At 34.7% G+C, this 22600-nt stretch overlaps 1 protein-coding gene and 1 long non-coding RNA gene across 2 annotated transcripts; both read left to right on the top strand.

Annotated features, from left to right (window-relative positions):
• Positions 1 to 8042: 8042 nt before the first annotated feature.
• On the top strand, positions 8043 to 11481 carry LOC148802761 (uncharacterized). Its single transcript, XM_088897979.1, has 5 exons — positions 8043 to 9397; positions 10391 to 10732; positions 10825 to 10930; positions 11011 to 11290; positions 11408 to 11481. Exons 1-5 carry the CDS (start codon positions 8043 to 8045, stop codon positions 11479 to 11481), a joined length of 2157 nt encoding a protein of 718 aa, XP_088754105.1.
• Positions 11482 to 20191: 8710 nt separating this feature from the next.
• Positions 20192 to 20794, top strand: LOC148802762 (uncharacterized). Its single transcript, XR_016081973.1, has 3 exons — positions 20192 to 20291; positions 20394 to 20498; positions 20702 to 20794. It is a non-coding gene; the product is annotated as an uncharacterized LOC148802762 (long non-coding RNA).
• The last annotated feature ends 1806 nt before the right edge of the window (positions 20795 to 22600 follow it).

Raw genomic sequence — 22600 nt, forward strand, 5'->3', positions numbered from 1 at the left:
TTTAAATATTCTAACAGAATTATATAATAACTTTAAAATATTGATTGTAAACAAAAAAAATAATTTTATATTTTTACAAAATATATCACAAATTATGTACTAACAATTTAAATTACGTTTTTCTTGATTATCAATTTAAATTTTTTCAAATATTTAATAATACGTAATAGCTTGAAATAAATAAAATTCAAATAACAAAAAAAATTAAATTTTTTATAGATTATTTAAATACATAAACAACTAAATATTTATCATAACTAGATTTCAAAGAGTTAAAATAAAAAAGTTATGTAAAAAATTTAAAAAATTCCTCAAAGTAGAAAAATAAATATAACATAATATTGAAATTAATAATAATAATATACTATAAAATTAATAATGAAATTATGTAATACTAGTATAAATTATGATTTTATGGAGAATTAAATTCAATAAATAATTAATATTTTACATATTATTTCAGTATTTAAATAAATAAAATTTTTCAATAACAAAATATTTAACATAACTAGATTTTAAATAAAATAAATAAATTAGGTAATAAATTTAAAAATTCTGAAACGTAGAAAAGTAATTATAACATAATATTGAAATTAATAATAATTTAATATTTTTACATAATATTGTAAATAACTAATTTCACCTATATCAACTAATAATTCGAGAAAATAACTTTTGAAAAAATTAATATTTATTAATAATAATTTTAAACTCTAAATCTGTATTTATTATATAATTATATATACTAAAATTAATATTTATTGTATTTCAGTAATTATTTATTGTTTTCTATGATAAATGCATTTTCAATGATTATGTATAAATTTATTTTGTTTTGTTATTTAAAAGAAAACTTTCAATAATTATTGGAGATTAAACTACTATTATTGAAAATTTTAAATTTAGTTTATTATACTTATTGTATTTATTGTATTTTTTTTATAACTTATTAATTAATATTTATTAGAGATTAAACTATTATTTGAGATTATACTATTTATTGACTAAGTTAATATATTTTTAGTACTTATTGTAGTTTCGTAATTATTGTATTTTTTATTATCAATATATTTTTAATAATTGTGTATTTTCGCTATAAATTTTCAATATTAATTATTATCTATGGTTGGGTTGTTCAATTTAATCAATTTACAAATGGCCAAAGCAAAACAGATCCAACCCTTCCGGGTTGGGAAATTGTTGAACCAAAGCCGAATAGAAATAGTAGAAATCAGAATGGCAACGGGTTAAGATGGGGATGAGGAGCCTTTCCCCATCCCCATCCCCGCAAAAATCCCCATCCACGTCCTCGTCCCCATCCCCGCTAATGTGGACAAAGTTATCCCCATCCTTATCTCCACGAGGACCCCCATTCCACATGATTCTTTATAATGTCAACCATTATGTTTTTGTTTTTTATTTTATTTAAAAATAAAATAAAAAAATTTACAATCCTATTAGAAAATATTCAACCATATTTTTAAAAAATATTAACATATAGGCGTATGTGTACATATATACATATATAAATGTACATATACATATACATTAACGAGGATCCCACGGGGCAGGGAGTGCTCTTCATGTTCCCTTATCGTCCTTGCCAACGGGAGTGAAAGTTTCCCCATCTTTGTCTCACAGGGGGAAAATCATCCCCATCCCGCCCCATTTGGGGCAGATCCCCACAAGGATCAAAGAAATGGGAAAATTTGTCATCCCTAAGTTTGATAAACAACTCTATCTAAAATTAATTATTGTAATTTTTGTTTTATAAAATAATTATTAAAAGTCGTATATAAAATATAGATGATTATAAATTATTATATTAAACAATTGCATACAGGAATGTCAATGGGTCAAGTTAAATGGTAAACCTGACTTGACCCGACCTTATATGGTCGGGTTTGGATCAAGTATATTTGGCTTAGGGTTGGGTTAGGGTTTTGATTCTTTGACCTGAGTCAGGTTTATGTTTTGGCTGACCCGCCACACTGGGTCATGATACCTTGCATATATTCCAAGTATTCTTGCAATTTTTTGAGTTCTAAATTTATTTGCTTAAAGTTTATAATTATTTATATATTGATTTTGATTTTCTTCTTTTTTTTTAAATGGAAATGTGTTAAAACAATTTCCTTATTTAAATTAATGTATTTTAGGTCTTCAAAATGTGTTAAAAAATACATTTAAAACTATACAGGTCAAGTTGGGCTGGAACTGGATTAAACCCTATAGGGTCGGGTCGGGTTCGAGAATCGTGTACTTTTAAAGCTGGGTCGGATCGGATTTGGATTGGAGTGATGAAAGGTAGGGTTAGGATTGAGACAAACTCATCTCGAACACAACCAGTTGACATATATGTTTCTATTGTTTATCTTTAACTTAACAAATTACGTGCACCGCATGGGTCCTCGCTAGCAACATTGGTATTCTTGTACATATATGAATATTTACACATAAATAATGGCACACCTCTCATTGATTGAACGAAAGTGCATGAGAAATTGTAGAAACAAAAGTACAGGTGATCCAAATTCGACTCTAGTTTCACTCAACTACAAAGTGGAAATGCAAGAACAAAAGGTGAAGTAGATCGGAACTCTTTTATTGTCATACAGAAAAACTTGTATCTATTGTAATTAATTCTTTCCCAAGATCAAACATCAAGGTTCAAAATTTCGTTACGCATCGATCGATCCGTATCAGTTTTTTAGCTTTCAGGCACGAGAGACGGTCCTAAAACGAAGGTACCATCTCTTTCACCATATCGAAATCATATCAAGTTCGTATTGGACTGGTATCGGTCAATTTTGTTATGTTTTGCCCGTGTATCGGTAGCGTATCGGTCGATATGCGATGAGTTCACTATTGCGGAAATACAAATAAAATAGCCTTCGAAAAAGGGCTTCTAAACCCATTTCAAAAGTCTTCTTTCTTCCCAAACCCTCCGGAAACTTTCTTTACATTCCTAGAAACTCAAATCTAGAAAAAATCCATCAAAACACTTACAAAATTGAAAGATTGAACAAGTTTTTCAAGGTTGTGAAAAAAGGAGCAAAAATAGGTACATTTTTTAAGATTTTTTACATTTTCAGGCAATGTTTTTGGGTTTCCCTTTTAGTTTGGATGCTTAAAAGCATCTTTATGTATATCGATCTGCTATTCTTGAGCAAAAAATCCCACTTATTTAGTTTCTATATGTAGATCTTTGTGAATATTTGTAGAAATTCAAAAATAGTAAAAAAACTGAAAAGAAATGAAATTTTTAGGTTTTTCCTGTGATCTACCTCTAAAAATTGATTATGTTGTAGATCTATGGATGACCTACTATGTCCATGGATCAATTGAATTTTTTTCTAAATAATTGATTTTTTTTATTTTTTAGTTTTTAGAATATATATATATATATATATATATATATAATTTCTTTAATTTTATGTGATCTAACTCTATAGGTTGAGTATGTTGTAGAGCTAAGGCAGATCTAACATGGTCCATAATTCCATACACCAATATATTCAAATATCATGTGAAAATTTTAATTTGTCTTTTTAATTTTTATTTTTAGATTATAAATATATTCTCTAATTTTTTGCTATGATCTAAATTCTAATAATAACTATTTACAGTAAATATATAGATGATCTACTATGTCCATATTCAATAAATCCATTCAATTTTTCTGTTACATATTTACTTTTCTTAATTTTAATTTATTTTTAGAATAAAATAAGCAAAATAATTATTTTAATAAAAATAAATGATTATTCAGTTTTTATAAAATTAGAATGAAACATGCAAAATAATTACTTGATCTTTTATGTCCATATATCCATTCAATTTTTCTGTTACATATTTACTTTTCTTAATTTTAATTTATTTTTAGAATAAAACAAGAAAATTAATTATTTGAATAAAAATAAATGATTGTTCAGTTTTTAGAAAATTAGAATGAAACATGAAAAATAAATATTTATCTTTTATGTCCATAAATCCATTCAACTTTTCTGTTACACATTTACTTTTCTTAATTTTAATTTAATTTTTAGAACAAAATAAGAAAAATAATTATTTGAATAAAAATAAATAATTATTCAGTTTTTAGAAAATTAGAATGAAACATGCAAAATAATTGCTTGATCTTTTATGTCCATAAATCCATTCAATTTTTTTGTTGCATATTTGCTTTTCCTAGTTTTAATTTAATGTTTAGAATAAAACAAGAAAAATAATTATTTGAATAAAAATAAGCAATTATTAAGTTTTTAGAAAATTAGAATGAAACATGCAAAATAATTACTTGATCCTTTATGTCCATAAATCCATTCAATTTTTCTGTTACATATTTACTTTTCTTAATTTTAATTTAACTTTTAGAATAAAACATCCAAAATAATTATTTGAATAAAAATATATAATTATTTATATTTTAGAATGAAACATAGAAAATAATTATTAATTTTAGAATAAAAATAATAGATGTCCTTGAAGCCATTCAAAAAACTATTTGTTTAATTTTAGAATAAAACAGGCAAAATAATTATTTGGAAAAATAAATATATATTTAAAAATAAAGAAAATGTTTGATTAAATAATTACAAAACTTACATAATTATTTGATTCATTAATTGTTAATTATTTAATTTGATTGGATAAGACTTGGAAAAGTGTTTAAAAAAATTAAAAAGAATTTTTAGTTTGAGCAATATTTAAATATGTTAAAAAATAAAAAATAAAAGGCATTTCTATATTTCACATGATAATCTATAACTTGAATGTGAACATAATTATGGATAATTATTTATAAATTTGTGAATATTCTCTTATATTATATGATTTTAAATTTGTGATTAAATAAGTATATATGATGGATATTTGGTTATTTGGGTAATTAATGTGTTATTTTTTAAATTATATAATTTATTTAATTACTTGTTAGATTTATGATTAATTGTTACTTATAGGTTCTAACGTTAAATTTCTAAATTCTAATTAATTTTTGTGCATATGCTTTATGATAGTGTAACACTGGAAATTTGTGAGATTGTGACACATTGAAGAATAAGATATTGGTTGGAAATATGGCACCAAAATTAATGGGAACCGGTTCCATACAAAATGCAAGTATTGTGGGCAAATTATGAAAGGTGGTGGTGTGACCCACCTGAAATAGCACTTAGCAAGAGGATGTTCCAATGTTGTTGACTGCCCTAAATGCCCACTAGAAATTTCTAGGGCAATGTAAAAGCATCTCAAAGAACAAAAGATGCTTAGAAACCAACATGAAAAGATAAAAAATGATTAGAAGAACATTAGGGCCCAGGGATGATGATGATGATGATGATGAATGGGAGGAGGACATAGAATCAATGCCTCAATATTGTAACATAGATGATGATGATATAGAACAAAGAAGATATAATATGGGAAGACATGCATCACGAGCTACATACTGGGAAGAGCAAGTACAATGATTTCAGAAAAGTACATCTATATTTGCAGATTTAGAGTATCAAGGTGGTAGTGGCTCATCACAAGCATCTTTATTAAAGAGTAAAAACAAATTATTTCTTACACCAAGTATGAAAGGAGCATTCTCAAAACTAAATTCCTTTAAAAAATTTTTATCAAGTAGGGACACTCTTAATATTGAAGAGATGGATAAATATTTGTACAGAGACAATGATGCTTCACAAAAAAAAAAAAAAAAAAAAAAACTTAGGGAGTGTCATGAGAAAGGCTTTGGACATAATATGAAAAGAGGAATTGCAAAGTTTTTATTGTACAATCACATTCCTGCAAATATAACAACTTACCCATACTATCAAGTTATGATAGATGAAATAGCCAATGCAATAAAGGGTTTAAAGGGGCCTACAACATTTGAGGTGATGGAAAAGTTTTTAGATAAAGAAGTGGTTGAATTGAAAGACCACTTCAAGACATTTTATCAGAAGGCTAACACTTATGGGCTTAGTAATTAATTGAAAGACCACTCCAAATCCGACTCCAGCTTTGCTCAACCACAAAATGGAAATGCGAGAACAAAAGGTGAAGTAGATCGAAACTCTTTTATTGTCATACATGCCTAAAAAACTTGTGGCTATAGTAATTAATTCTTTCCCTAGTTTTAACATGTTGAATTGATTTTCTTTTCCTATTTGTTCCTGAGCTTGCACGATGGGGGGACAATGGGATCTCCTACAAGCACAAACTTTGCAAACTCTCTAAAAGCACGAAAATCAATTACACACTAGGAATGTCTCCCCATGAATTGAACATACATGTTAGGAAGATATTCCCGATGTGAAGATGGATACCATTTGTGCAAGTTAACACACTAAGGGGGCACTCTTTTTTTGGATTTTGAGAGGGGGGAAGTTGGTCAATAGGATTTTAGTTCCCATTGCCAAGAATTCCATGTTCATTTTTCAGATTAATGTAGGGACTTGGGAAAGTTTGTATTCATGGGTATTACCTAGGTAAGTGATACCATCTCCTAAGTGAGTAAATAATTTTCCCACCTAGGAGGAAAGTTGCTAACATTTGAATGGGACAAAAGTGCCCCTTTTAATAATGCATTTTTGTGACTAAAATGGTCATTACCTTATTTACCTGAGAAATAAAAGAACACGGGTAAATTCACTTACCTGGGTAAGTGTTTCATAGGAAAAACATATCCAAGTAATTGTATTTACTCAGGTAAGTTACTTACCGAAAAGCTAACGAGGCTAAAAGCACACACATATATGTGCAAGAGATATTACTGATGTATAGATGGATACATTGTGTGTATATATTTTGATTGCAGAAATCCAGCTCAAATGGAGCTGCTCATCCTTGTAACCATTAACTCTGGTGACAACAGGATTTGATCCCTGATGAGGGTGGATTTGGCCCAAAAAATCCCTTCATCAATCCCAATTCTCTCTTCTAAAACCAGTTAATGTCCAAATCAAAACTGAGCTAGCCTACAACTTCGATGAATTAAATTGAATGAGTTGTCTCCAAAACTGAATAAAGAAAATGTTGGATTCAAAATCACATACAAAAATCTATATATTTTGGTGTGGTCATCTCTGATTCTCAAAATATCAGGGATGCAAATGGATTTTATCCACGAAGTCATGTGAGATTCGAGTCAAATTCGAATTGCAGTAATTAAATAACAATTGAAGTTGTTGAACTGAAAGATGAATGATTTTATCTTTTTAATTATTATAATAACTAATAACAAAAATTTCAATCAATGAAATAGTGCTCTATCTAACTTCATTCAACCATTAAGGAGCCTAATGTTTGACCCTTAGATAACATCTATTGTTGAGCTGAATAACTTATTTTTTTGTCTTTTAGTGGATAAAATAATTTTTTTTAGGGTGAAAGAGAAGATTAGCTTTTCCTAATCTAAAATATGAGAGAAATTGAAAAGATTGCATTACTATTGATAACAAGATTACAAACTTAAATAGAGAAGGGTAAGAGACTCTTGTAAAAATAAAACTCTATCCTAATTCAATTCAAATTCCATCTATCTCAACCTTATCATTAAGCCTCAACTCTATCTTAATAACTTTATTTTATTCCCTAACACACCCCTTTAAACACATGGGGATAATAAATCTTCATGTATTTGACAAAACTGCAACTTGACAAAACTACAAGTGATGAAATGATCTTAATGGTTCAATTGCTTTGTGTGTGTGTGTGTGAGAGAGAGAGAGAGAGAGAGTCTTTATTGGTTGGTTACAAAGGCTATCAATAGGCTAATATGAGCCAAATCAAAGATGGGCCAAAATAGGCCAAGAATAGACCTCAGTGGGTCAATTGGAAATGCAACAACGGGATAGCTTCTTAAGCCAATGGGCCAAAATAGGCCATTCTGAAAATGGGCCAAGAGGGGCCAATGAACACCCAATTTTTGCTTTCTTTTTTTTTCCTTCTATCCTTCATATAATTTCTATATTTTGGTTTAGAAGGTGTTAGTTAATGCTTAAAACTTGTGTTCCTTCCATATTATTGTTTCAGTTCACTGTTATCAAATGGATAAATGTTGGATATGTCACTCATCAAGATGGAGTGAAGAATACATAAGAGGAGTCACAAGTTTTTTAGATTTTGCATTTGAGAGGTCATCTAAAGATGGGAGAATCTTAGGTCCTTGTGTGAAATGTGTTAACACATGCTTGCTTTCAAGAGGGGATGTTTTTGATCACTTAATATGTGATGGCTTCCTCAGAGGGTATGATCATTGGGTTATGCATGGGGAGTCCTTTGATGCATCTCCATCTACTAATGGAACCTGTGAGCAAGAAGAGCGGTTTCAGCATGATATGCATGGTTTATTACATGATGTTTTTCCCATGTTTACAACAGAGGGGGATCATGATATGAATTTAGGTGAAGAGGACTTGTCACAGCATGGAGAACATCATGTTCAAGAACCCAATGAAGGGAGTGACACACAAAAGTTTAATGATTTTACCAAAGATGCCGAAAAGAAGTTGTACCCAAATTGCAAGATCTACACAAAGCTCTCTTTCATTGTACATCTCTATCACATAAAGTGCCTTCATGGGTGGAGTAATAAGTCATTCTCCATGTTGCTAGAGTTGTTGAAAGATGCATTTCCAGAGGGAAACACATTAACACACTCTTACTATGAGACAAAAAAGTTCATTTCAGGTCTAGGTCTACACTTTGAAAAGATCCATGCTTGCCCTAAAGGTTGTATGTTGTTTTGGAATGACAAAGAAAATGAAGAAGTTTGTTCTGAATGTGTCATGTCAAGGTGGAAAACAACTCCATATCATGTAGAAGATGACCCACAATCTTCTAATCAAAAGAAAAAGAGGATAGGTGCAAAGATCTTGCATTGGTTTCCTTTGAAACCAAGGCTACAAAGATTGCTTATGTCTTCAAAGACAGCTTCAGACATGAGATGGCATGAAGAGGGCTGCACCAAGGATGGACTATTAAGGCATCCTACAGACTTTAAAGCTTGGAAGGATTTTAACTCTCAATATCCTGATTTTTCCTCAGATCCTCACAATGTTCGCTTAGGGTTGGCTTGTGATGGTTTTAATCCATTCAAGACTATGAGTGTTACTCATAACACTTGGCCAGTCATATTGATCACTTACAATTTGCCTCCATGGTCATGCATGAAGCAACCTTCTTTCATCCTTTCATTGCTTATTCCTGGCCCAAGTTCTCCTACAAACAACCTGGATGTGTACTTGCAACTTTTAATAGAAGAGTTGAAGGAGCTTTGGGAAGTTGGCACCGTAACATTTGATGCCTTAAGAAAAGATTTTTTCCAGTTGTATGCAGCAGTAATGTGGACTATTAGTGACTTTCCAGCATATGCAAATTTGTCTGGCTGGAGTACTAAAGGGTAGTATGCATGCCCTTCTTGTGGATATGAAACTAGCTCAAAGTGGTTGCATCGTGGTCAAAAATTTTGTTACATGTGCCATCGTAGATTCTTAGATCCTAACCATAAGTTTCGGTATGATAGTCAAATCTTTCGATGGAACTCAAGACCATCGGGTACTACAGTGTTGAGACAATTAGAAGCCATCTCATTTACCTATGAAAATAACAGAATTGATAGAAATAAGGATGGGGCACAACAATGGAAGAAGAAAAGCATTTTATTTACATTACCTTATTGGGAATATAATCTAATGCGTCACAATCTTGATGTGATGCATATAGAAAAAATATGTGTGTGACAATGTTCTTGGGACATTGATGAACCAGGAAGGAAAAACAAAGGACAATTACAAAGCACGTCTTGACCTTGAGGAAATGGGTATAAGAAGTGTGCTTCACCCTAAAAAATACCCTAGTAGTGATAGGGCTTGCTATCAAATGACTTTGAAGGAAAAAGACAATTTTCGCAAAGTCATCAAGGAATTGAAACCTCCAGATGAGTATTCATAAAATTTTTCAAGGTGTGTATAGCTTAAGCAACGAAAGATTATTGGGCTTAAATCTTATGATTGCCATATTTTGATGCAAGCTCCTTCCTATTGCCATCCGAGGGTATTTGCCCGATAAAGTAAGCTCGGTTATCATTGATTTGTGCAATTTCAAGGAATTGTGTTCTATGGTTCTTCATGTACAAGACCTTGAGCAACTACAATTTTGGATTGCTTTAACACTTTGTGAAATGGAAAAGATTTTTCCATCTTTTTTCACCATTATGGTACATTTGGTAATTCATTTGGTAGCTAAGGCTAAAGTTGATGGTCCAGTACATTATGATGGATGTACCCCATTAAGAGGTACAATCCAATGTGTCTTATATTTCCTAAGTTTTAACCATATATGCCTTTGTTATATTAGTTTTTGTCTTAAAACTTTTAAACCTGTGCTCTGGTAGGTACCTTTGTACTCTTAAGTCTTATGTGCGTAATAGAGCCCATCCAAAGGCATCCATTGCAAAAGGCTATCTAGCGAATGAATGCTTAACATTTTGTTCACGGTATTTATCGGGGGTTGGGACAAGGTTTAATCGACCAACACAAAATGAGGATGCTATTAACCCATTCTTGGGGGTTTCTATTTTATCCACTCCAGGACGGCCATTAGGGAGGAAGGTGCAACATGTATATAAGGGGAAGAAGAGAAGTAGAGTTTCAAAAATCCATCTTGATAAGAAAACATGGATACAAGCACATAGATATGTTTTATTCAATACTGGTGCAGTCATCCCATTTCGAAAGTAAGGCTATCTATATATCTTGGTGATATAATGAAATGCATGATTATTTGATCATAAATTATTATCATTCTTATACAACTCTTCATGTGTAGACAACATGAGGCATCTACTAAGGCCCAAAGTCGTCCACGTCGTCTTTCTCCATATGAAATTGATAAGATTCAGGGTCAAACATTTCATGATTGGTTTCGTGATCGGGTTAGTATTATCTAGTATAAAGTTGGTTATATTATTTAAACAATTTGGATTATATTGACATGTTATATAATATGAATCAGGTAGCACGGTTGGATCAAGAAAGGAATGAACAAGTTACGGACCAACTTAGGTGGCTAGCCCATGGCCCTTGTGATGTGGCAAGGAGATACAGTGGTTATATTGTAAATGGTTTTAGGTTTCATACAAAAAGACGAGAGAAGTTCTTGAAAACTCAGAATAGTGGAGTCATTGTGATTGTGCATTCAATGAGTTATGCTAGTGCAAGAGATAGACGACCTATTCAAGGAGAGATCAGCTACTATGGTATATTAGCAGACATCAATGAAATGAATTACTCTGGTATGTTCAAAGTTGTATTATTTAAATGTGATTAGGTTGATGTCAATAGAGGATGCAAGAAAGATAAGTTTGGTTTCACACTTGTAAATTTCTCACATTTGAAACATATTGGTGAAGATTTGCTTGATGACCCTTTTGTATTAGCGTCTCAAGTGAGAAAAGTATTCTATGTGAAAGATGAGACAAACTAAGATTGGATGGTTGCCATGCCCTCAAAAGTTAGAGATGTATATGACATGGATGATGAGATTTCTGTTGATAGAGAGCAAGTGCATGAGCAAGTAATTGAAGACACTTTTGATGTTGCAAATGACACTTCAAATTGGATTAGAGATGAAGTTGATGGTGATGGCTTCAATGTCACACCGCAGATGGAGGATGAGGATGAAGAAGATGCTGAAATTGAGGAAGAAATGTTTTGATTATTTATATTTGATGTGTAACTCCAAAAAATCTAGTTTTGGTGCTGAATTAATGGTTAGTGTTATTTAATTTTAAATAGTTACAGTTAAAGTAACGGACTTATAGTGATTAATTGGTTTTTTCCCCAAATTTAAGTATCTTTTGAGGATTTTATTGTTGTTTGCTCTTTTTTAGCAAGTATGGAGAAAAAAATTTAATTTTTGCCATGAGATCCAAGGTAATTAATTAAGTTGCAGAATAATTTGTTTGCCTCTTTCACTCATTTTTTATGTAATTCTTGGTTGAAATTTGATTTTCCATTAGACTATTGGGTTTTTTGGAAGTTGTATTGAGTTGAATTCTTTTTCTTATTGCAGTAATAGTTTTATTGTTTGTATAATGGCGAAGCGTAAACGAATTAACATTCATTCTAGTTCCGCTCAATCTTGTGTCCACACCCAACCCGAAACGGATGAGTAGCTTCAAACAGATGCGATCTCACCAGCCATGTCAGGTATATATGATGGCAATCATAAGTTTTTTACCATATTCTTGCAAAGTTTATAAACTAATGCAATCTTAACATTATATATGATTTTCGTAGACTTGTGGCAAAACACGTATGGCAGATATATGGGATTTGCCTCGAGAGCAACACATTGTTGTTCAGTTGAATGAAGATGGGCAACCAATTGGTAATGAAGCAACCATTTTTACTCACTTAATTGGAACTATGGTAAGGATGTCTAATATGGCACCCATTGACTATATATCTTGGCGCAACATGCCAGATGCAAACAAAGAAGCAATGAGAAAAATTGTTGAGGTATGATAAGTTATGATGCTTAAGCTTTAAGTTTGGTTTGACATTTTTTTTTTTAATTTTTATTTTGTTTGTTAATACTATAAAAATATTCTCCATGCTTGGTAAGTGTTTTTTTTTTCTATGCATAATAGGAAAATGTTTACAAAAATATACTATACTTTTCATAAAATATAAAACAAGCCTTCTTATGAATTGGATTCCTAAACATAGATATGAACTTGGAATTCAAGCAGAGTTTATCAAAATCTAAGCTCCAAACTGTATACTCTTATTTCACATCAGACAGGGATCTGAATCAAAGGCTCATTGTTTTTGAACTGTATACTCTTCCCAAACTGACCCATAGCTACAAATAAACATGTATAAACCTGAATTCAGTGTAAAATTTACAGTTGGTATAGGTTTACACTGAACAAAATGAAGCCTAGGGTATTTATCTCATGGATGTTGACTGACAATCTGAACCACACAGAAATCTGGTCTCCTTTATTGTTTTCTGTTTCTTCAAATTTTAATTGTACTATTCTTTCTTTGTGCTTTATAATGGTTAAAGAGATTTTATGACTGTAAGTACTCACTGAACATACAAAAGAGGTGTAAAGCAAAAAATAATAGATATACACTGATCTCAAAAGATAGATAGCTGAACCAAATAGAATTCCAATTGGATTGAATATAGATCTGCCCCTATTCGATCTGATATATTCCAATTTGACTAGATTTTAATGTATATGCTTAGTTTGAATGTTGTACTTTTACTAGAGTTATCGGTTCAGGTTTTATAAAATTTATTTTTCATTATATTTAGTTCATGATAATATCAAAGTCAGTTTTATTTCATTTTATTAATAATATAATATTTTAATAAATTCTAGATTAATTTTGTTAATGGTGTTCAATATCTGATTGCAATTCAGATTCAAATTTGAATATAAACAAACCAAATTTGGATTTACCTTAAATCTGATTTGATCAGATCCATTTGCAGGCCTTGTTTTGATTCCAAAGATTCATCTATGAGAAGATTTTTTACAGCTTCTCTTTATCTTTCTTGACTCATACACAGATTTACAAGTGATGTGATGTACTCCACAGAACTATGTGATCTCTCTTGACTCATACACAGATTTCCTTTAATACCTTCCCAAATGATTTTTAACAGAACGGTAGACCATGATGTGAACCAAATGGTCTTGATTTTGGAAGACAAGACCCCAAAAGCTCAGCACATCGGCCTGTTGAAAGAAGTACCTAGAAAGGCTTGCCAAACAGACCCATAATCTTCTTATGATAGTGTGCATGCGGATGGTTGATGGATGTTGTACTGTACAAATTTAAAACAAAAAACGAACAAATGAACCTGATTCATCTAATGAACATGAAATGTGTATTATGAACCTGAATCCAAACCAAGTGAACCACAAATGAAGTAACTATGGCTACAATTATCCATGCCATCCTTAAAAGGACTTTAAATTCTGGTCGGTTTTGTAATAAGCATATTTATAATCAAATACAATGCTTTCAAAGGAGGGGGAACTCTGGTTTTTCCACCTGCCTACCATAGGTATTCCCTTCCTTTTTCAATCCTCCCATTTATATCATGCATTCTACTGGAGAATGCTTCCCCTTTAAAGCTCTTATTGTTCTCTCTTTTTGGAATCTTTATACAAAATGCAGAAGATTCCCTTAGAGAGCTTTGTTGCTTCACTTCCCTTATAGCCACACTGACGCAGCGTGACGCACTCAACCGGGGCCGACTATGCAAGCACCGGGACGATCGAATCGGCTTCGATCTTGAAGCCTTACGAAAACTAGGTGTAGCCTTAGTTGAAAGAAAAAATATGGCAAAGAAAATTCTTGTGTGTTTATTGAGCTAAAAAACTGAAGTATTTATAATACATACGCGTAGTCTTGTAGAATAACTAGGAAAGTAAAATAATTAAAACAACTAGGACTTGGACTTGACGTCCACCATCCGATATCCACCATCATCTAATGCAGGTTGAGCTGTTGACATTATCCTGGGCTTGTTGGATCACGTAAAGACTCTCTAGGCGTGATCGCCGATTGTTGAGCTGGTCCTCCATCATTCTCCCTCACTTGGAAAGAACTCGACCTCGAGTCATGACTGGGATAGGCAAGTGTCATCTCTGGCAAATAACGATGAAGGTCAACAATATTAAATGTTTTGGAGATACCCATGTGATCTGGCAAGTCTACGACATAAGCATTGTCGTTGATTTTCTTAATGATCTTGTATGGACCGTACATCCGAGGATGTAGCTTGTTATACTTCCCTACGGGTATGCGTTCCTTTCTGAAGAACACCATAACTTCATCTCCAACGTCAAACACGTGGTGCCGACGATGCTTATCAGCCGCAATCTTGTACTTGGCATTGGTTCACTCTAGTTTCTGCTGCATTGCTTCCTGCACTAACTGGATCTATTCTGCCAGCTATTCTGCAGAAGTGCTGAGGCCGGGTACCCTGGGTAGCTTCACTAAGTCCAACGCATGGTTAGGTACCTTCATATAAACAATTGAGAACGGGGATCTACCTGTAGAGTTATGAACTGCATTGTTGTAGGCGAACTCTACCTGTGCTATGGCGAAATCCCACTGCTTTGGTCTCTCCCTACAGATGCTACGGATCAAGTTCCCTAGGGTCCGATTCCCCACCTCTGTTTGTCCATCTGTCTACGGATGAGCCGTACTGCTGAAATTCAATGATGAGTCGAATAATCTCCACAGGGTCATTCAGAAGTGACTTAAGAACCTCGTGTCTCGATCTGATGTGATGGTCTTAGGTACCCCATGTAAACGGACAATCTCTCTAAAAAATAGCTTAGCTATTGTTGTTGCATCCGCAGTCTTCTTGCATGGGAGGAAGTGAGCCATCTTGGAGAATCGGTCAACCACTACGAAGACGGAATCCATATTTTGGGGAGTCTTTGGCAAGCCCAGCACGAAATCCATGGACAAGTCTTCCCAAATTGCAGTAGGAACAGGTAAAGGCATGTAGAGGCCAGTATTCTGGGTCTGTCCCTTAGCTCTCTCACAATAGTGGTCACATCCCTCCTTAATTTAGGCCAGTAGTAATGTCCCTTGACTATTTCAATTGTTTTGTCTCTCCCGAGGTGTCTTGCTAATCCACCCCCATGTAGATCCCTGATGATCTTCTCGCAGAGGGAGGTGCAAGGGATCCACAATTGTTCTCCCTTCATAAGGAACCCATCATGAATATAGAAATCACCTGCTGGCTGTCGATTTATGCACTTTTCCCACACCTGTTTGAAGTCTTCATCCTTGGCGTATAGATCTTTCAAGCATTCAAAGCCCACTATCTCAATGCTGAGAGTCTTGATGAGGGCTACACGCCTACTTAGAGCATCGGCCACTGTGTTTTGCTGTCCAGCCTTATACACAATTTTGTAGGGGAATTTATCAATAAAAGCAGACCATCTTGCATGCAGGTCACTCCTCAACTGTTTTTGCTTACTGAGATACTTAAGAGCTTGGTGGTCGGTGTAGAGAACAAATTCTTTAGCAATTAAATAATGTTCCCAGGTTTTCAGTGCTCTAACAACAGCATAGAATTCTTTATCATAAGTGGACCACTTTTCCTGGCTTCGCATAACTTTTCACTAAAGAAGGCGATTGGTCTCTTTTCTTGGGACAATACGGCCAATATGCCAACTTCGCTGGCATCACATTCAACCTCAAATAGTTTGTCAAAACTTGGTAATGCAAGGACAGGAGCATTGCATAATTTTTCTTTTATGAGAGCAAAACTCCGTTCTTGTTCTTCTCCCCATTGAAACCTTCCCTTTTTCAAACACTCAGTGACGGGGGCTACAATACTACTAAAGTGTTTGATAAATTGCCTGTAGAAAGTTGCTAACCCATGGAAACGTCTTACATCCGTGACGTTTGATGGGGTCGGCCACTCCCTAATGGCTTTCGCCTTTTCCTCATCCACCTAAATTCCATCCTTACTTATAATGAACCCTAAGAACAACAAATTATCGCTCATGAAAGTGCACTTCTTTAAATTAGCATATAATTTGTTTTCCCTTAATGCATTCAGGACCTCTCTGATATGTCCTAGGTGCTCAGTGATAGATTTGCTGTAAATCAAGATGTCATCAAAATATACCACAACAAACTTACCAAAAAAAGGGCGCAGTACCTAATTCATTAGCCTCATGAAGGTGCTGGGTGCGTTGGTTAGCCCAAAGGGCATGACTAACCATTCAAACAGTCCATCTCTAGTCTTGAAAGCTGTCTTCCACTCGTCTCTGGGACGGATCCTAATCTGATGGTAACCACTCCTGAGATCAATTTTGGAAAAGTCTACAACTCCATCAAGTTGATCTAGCATGTCGTCCAGCCTGGGAATGGGAAACTTGTAGCCAATAGTGATTTTGTTAATGGCCCTACTGTCGACACACATCCTCCAACTCCCATCTTTCTTGGGTGTTAATAATGTTGGTACGACACAAGGACTCATGCTGACTTAAATATGCCCATTTTCTTAATAATTCTTCTACCTTCTCCCGTAAGATCTCATGGACTCATCCTGTAGTGTGGTAGATTAGGTAGACTAGCACTAGGAACAAAATCAATATGATGTTGGATATCTCGCATGGGTGGAACCTCATTAGGTAACTCATCAAGGAGTCCCTTTACTTCCACTGGAATTTTGTTTTTCTCCAGTGACTCATTCATGCTTTCTCCCTTTACCACCAACAAGTGGACTTCGAGGGTATCCTTACATTCCTTTACAAATTCAGCATGGTGATGGGTAATGGTAAGGAAATTTCTCTCCACTGCCTTTGGGGCTTTTGGGGTATTCTTTTCTACCATGGGTAATAAGGTGTAGCGTACAGCCTCTTTTTTGAGCTGGTAGGTATTCTTCCTACCCAGGTGTTTTGCATCTGCATCAAACTGCCAAGGCCTACCTAGCAAAATTTGACAAGCACTCATATCCACAATATCACAATATACCTCATCAGTGTACTTACCAATGGAGAATTGGACCTTGCAGCGTTCCTCTACTCGTACGCCGCCGACTTCCTTGATCCACCCAATTGTGTATGGGTTCGGGTGTTTCTCAGGAAGTAGTTGTAATTTCTGTACCACATCCCTGCATATAATATTTTCCTGACTGCCAGTATCAATAATTAAATCAAATAATTTACCTTGTACAGTACATCTAGTGCGAAACAGTTGGTGTCGTTGAGTGGTATCTTTGCTTCTTTGGGACAGCATTAGTTTCCTCACAACACGTGTATTCTTCATGTTCATAGGGACCTTCTTCGTCCTCTCCGTCAGGTCCATAGCATACTTCATTGTCAACATCTTCTTCCTCCCCCCTCTCAACCATGTTAACTGTCTTCCTTCTGGGACAGTCACTAGACCTATGCCCAACTTCATTGCACTTGAAGCACTTAAAAGGAGCAGGTTTTGCATAGGGATTATTGGGTTTAGGAGGGTTGGAAGTGTTGCCTCGAGTGTTTCCTCCCGTGGCGGCCTTACTGGCGTTAGCTGTATTCGGCGGATGGGAGAGTTGTACTCCGAGGGCTGATTTGCTCTTGTCGACTGCTGTCGGTCTGTTGTCGCTCCCACTGTACCGTCAATAGTTATCGCCTCGGGTCCGGTCTTGGAACATTAACTCAGCTTTCAAAGCTAAGTTCCTTGCTTCCTGCACACTGAGAACCATCTGGACGCCAATCTTGTCTCTGATAGCAGGTCTCAAACCACCCAGATAACGGGCTGCCTGCTGGTTATCACTCTCAGATAGCTGATTACGTTCAGCCAATCTCAGGAATTCTGATGTGTATTCATTTACGCTTCTTGTTCCCTGTGCACACCGTTGATATGATTCAAACATATACTGCTCATAATCAGGGGGTAAAAATCTACCTCTTATTAGCTGTTTCATGTGCCTCCATGTTCGAACTGGACCTCTTCCTTCTTTGATCCGAGTCTCCCTCATTCGTTCCAACCAGACAGAAACTCCTCCCTTTAGTCGAAAAGCTACTAATTTCATCCTTCTTTCTTTCGGGATCTCCATGTACTCGAAGAAATGGTCGACCTTGGTGATCCAATCCAGAAGGCCCTCTATATTCAGATCCCCACTAAAAGTAGGGATATCTACCTTGAGTTTAAATTCATCATTATTCCGACGGGGATTAAAGTTGTCGGGGTTGCGCCAATTCCTACCGTTTCTGCCGTCGCCGGAAATAATTGGAGCGACGCCGAGTTCTAGCTTGTTGTCACTATCATCATCAAGAACAGGATGTCGGGGTATAGAATTGATGAGTGGTCTACTGTGGTCGCCTCCTTCGATTGAGTACGGGTTATCCCGGTTCCTTGGAACATCCTCCCGCAACAAGGTCCACAGTTGTCCAACGATCTCTGCCAACTACTGCTCAATGTTACGTGTGGTTGTGCGCTGCTCTTCGATTGCTCTCCAAACAGCTTGTAACCCCTGATCTCCGTCACGGGGTTGGTTGCGACTGCTACCGTCTTGGTTGGCCATCTGACTGGGCGAACTCCCGCTCTGATACCACCTGACGCAACATAACGCGCTCGACCGGGCCGACTATGCAAGCACCCAGACGATCGAATCGGCTTCGATCTTGAAGCCTTACGAAAACTAGGCGTAGCCTTAGTTGAGAGAGAAAATATGGCAAAGAAAATTCTTGTGTGTTTATTGAGCTCAGAAACTGAAGTATTTATAATACATACGCGTAGTCTTGTAGAATAACTAGGAAAGTAAAACAACTAAAACAACTAGGACTTGGACTTGACGCCCACCGTCCAATATCCACCATCGTCTAATGCAGGTTGAACTGTCGACATTATCCTGGGCTTGTTGGATCACGTAAGGACTCTCTAGGCGTGATCGCCCATTGTTGAGCTGGTCCTCCATCACACACACATGGACCTAATAATGGCCCATTTAAATAAAATTGAATGAATAGAACCAAATACAAATCCACCTTGTGCTGACCCAACTCATTAACCACATACCGTTGTTCATTGGGTTGATACCATCTTGAGCTGACCTAACCAAATCCAAACCCACCTTGGACAGGTCTGGTTTGATCCCAGACCTCTTAGCATGTAGTTAAAAGTCTCTTCAACTTCAACTCTCGTCCCTGCCTTTGCATAGCCACATATCAAAGCACTAAAATCCAACAATTTCTTTGCATGTTATTGTCATATTACTTATCAGTTATCGCATTGTAGCTTGCTTAGATCATCAAATAACAAAAACTCACTTTGGATTTATTGAATGAAATTCTAGAGACTCCTTTTCTTGTAGTGTACTTATACATTTTATACAATGAAATACTGATATTGCACTTTTAAATGTAGTCTAAATTTGAATTTCTACCATGTTGGACTGAGAAGACAAAAGCTAACAGATAATGAAATATCTACTAAGTGGAGGCAATGGAAGAGTGAGATTAAGTCCAGAGGTTATAATGCTGATACTTCTATTGACGACATAAAAGCAAACATTCCTGATTCCCGTGTAGATAAAGATCAATGGGGTCGTTTAGTTGATTATTGGAAATCTGACAAAGGAAAGGAATAACTAGATCTTATTGTTTGAGTTTTCTTGTTATATTTGCTTTATTTAATTTGTTTTTCTAATTGTTATTGAGAATCAGTGAGATAAACAAGGAAAATCGGGCAAAACTAGATGAACCTCACTGCGTAGGAACAAAATCTTTTCCTAGGTTCATTGAGGAGAAGGTGATATGTGCATTAAAGTTTATTTTGTTCATTTTTTTATTATATCAATTTTATGGCAAATTTAACAAATTTATTATTTAATTGATTTTACTATGATGGTAGACTCAAGAAAACAATGGGGTACGACCTTCACGTGCATAAATATACATTGAGAGTCGTACACGTAAAGATGGGAGCATAATCAATGAGAAGGCAGCAACAATATGTGTATGTATTTTTTTAAATCAATTAATAGATCTTTGTATATTATAGTCTATTGATGTGTTAATTCATCTTATATAATCTTGCCCAAATGTGTTTTGTTTTCCCCGGAAACCTCTTTCGACCTTTGTTTCATTTCAAGTATCATTGTTCCTTTTTGCTATATTTTTTGCTTTCAATTAAATGATAAGTTATATTGTAATTTTTAGGAATGCATGAAACAGTGTATGGGTGTGGTTGAGACTTCAGAAACTACACAAAATTCTTGGAAAAATGACGTCTTTCTCCCAAGTGAAACCAGAAAAGAAGGGAAGGATTCGTTGCATGGGAAGGTATCCCACATCTTCTAAATAATTTGATGTTCTATTTTTTCAGTCAATGAATCGTGATGAAGAGGTTCAACAATTAAAGCAAAGCTTTACAGGATTAACAGATGAAGTTAAAAGGGCTATGAGGAATAGTTGCAAGCCTTGTGTCAATAATTGAAGGGCAAGTGCCTACGGAGCAAGTTGCAAATATATTAGGGGCAGCAATCTTGAGGTTAGTCGACTAAATTTAGTGGAGTTTCTTTTTACAGTTTTTAGAACTCATTTGTTAATTCCTTTTTTTTTCGAATTAGAAGAGTTTATTCTTAAGGATATTTTATGCTAAATTTGTTTAGATTATCTTTATATCAACTTTTAGTTCATCAATTGTATATACATCCATTATAACTACTAGACACCAATTAGAATGTCAAATGAAGAGTTCATCCTATAAAATTCGTACTTGATGGATTTGAGGCATGATGTATGTGAGCATTGACAATTCTGGATGGGTTGGGCAAGGTATACCCAGGTCAGAATTGGGACGAAGGCTCAAGGCCAAGATTAAAGCTTGATCTGTGCAAATTTGGCCCAACTTGCACTAAAATTTGATGCAATCCAGTTGGGCTCAGTCTTGGTTTGGTCTTGGATTGGCCAATCAGTCCATACTAGGCTTAGACTATTGAAGGACTAAGCCTAGGCTAAAAAAGGTTGGATCTGGAATCCAAATTTTGCGCTTAAGCACAACCTAAGCCCAAAATTGTGGACTAAGTCAGTCTATAATCAGGTTGGGTCCACCCAAATTGCACCCCAAGTTTTGATGGCCCATGCATGAGTTCACCCTCTTCCCCCTTTTCCTATAACTTTGTCTTCTATAGCTTGTCATGTCATCAAAATTGATACTTATTAGCCCCCTTTAAGTTTTCTATTACCAAAATAAATTAAAAAAGAATTTTTGTATGATATAATAACTATGATTTCTCCCATTTTTTCATTATTTTCCAACGAGAGAAAAAGGAGTAAAACCATAGGTAAAGTGACTCCAGAATTAATAATTTTGTCACTTGCATTTAGCATCAGTCCCAAACTAAGACTTTTAAGTTTTCTATTACCAGAATAATTTGTCACTTGGCAGTTAGCATCAGTCCCAAACTAAGACACGAGATCAACCTTCTTGAGAAAACAGAATTAATAGCTCCAAAGAAACAAGCCACTTGGAAGTTTAGCATCAGTTTCTTGGCACTTGGAATTTAGCATCAGCATCAGTCGAAGCCACCTAGAAGCTACAATGTTCTGTCTTGAGAAAACAAACCACCTACCATCAGCCAAAGAAAAAGCCACTTGGCAGTTAGCATCATTGGTTTGATGCTATGTTCAGATAGGTCTACTGATGACCTTGCCCATGGTCATGGAAATTGGACTAGAGAAAGGTTTCAGAACTGCATTAGGTGACATAATAATCATGCAACTTCAGCTCTGTGCTATATTCTTTTCTTTCTCTGTTGGGACAAGAGGCCATTATTTTGGGCGTACAGTTTTGCATGGGGGGTGGGGGGCAAGTATAGAGCCACTAGGGGAGGCTTTGTGGTGCATCATGAAAAGCATCATGGGTAGGAAGAAGTTTAGTGTAGATTACCAGTCGATGTTTAGACTGCTCAAGTTGTTCCTGTTTATTGGGTCTATAGTAACTCTGGTCATCCAAAGAAACAAGCCACTTGTTTGTTTTCTAATGTAATAATAATATTTTCTCTTGACAAATGTTGGTATTTTTATTCATCAAAATATTCTTTGTTTAGATATGTT

This window comes from Nelumbo nucifera, chromosome 2 (genome assembly GCF_055504915.1).
Source record: "Nelumbo nucifera cultivar China Antique chromosome 2, China Antique-T2T, whole genome shotgun sequence".
NCBI classification, from domain to species: Eukaryota; Viridiplantae; Streptophyta; class Magnoliopsida; order Proteales; family Nelumbonaceae; genus Nelumbo; species Nelumbo nucifera.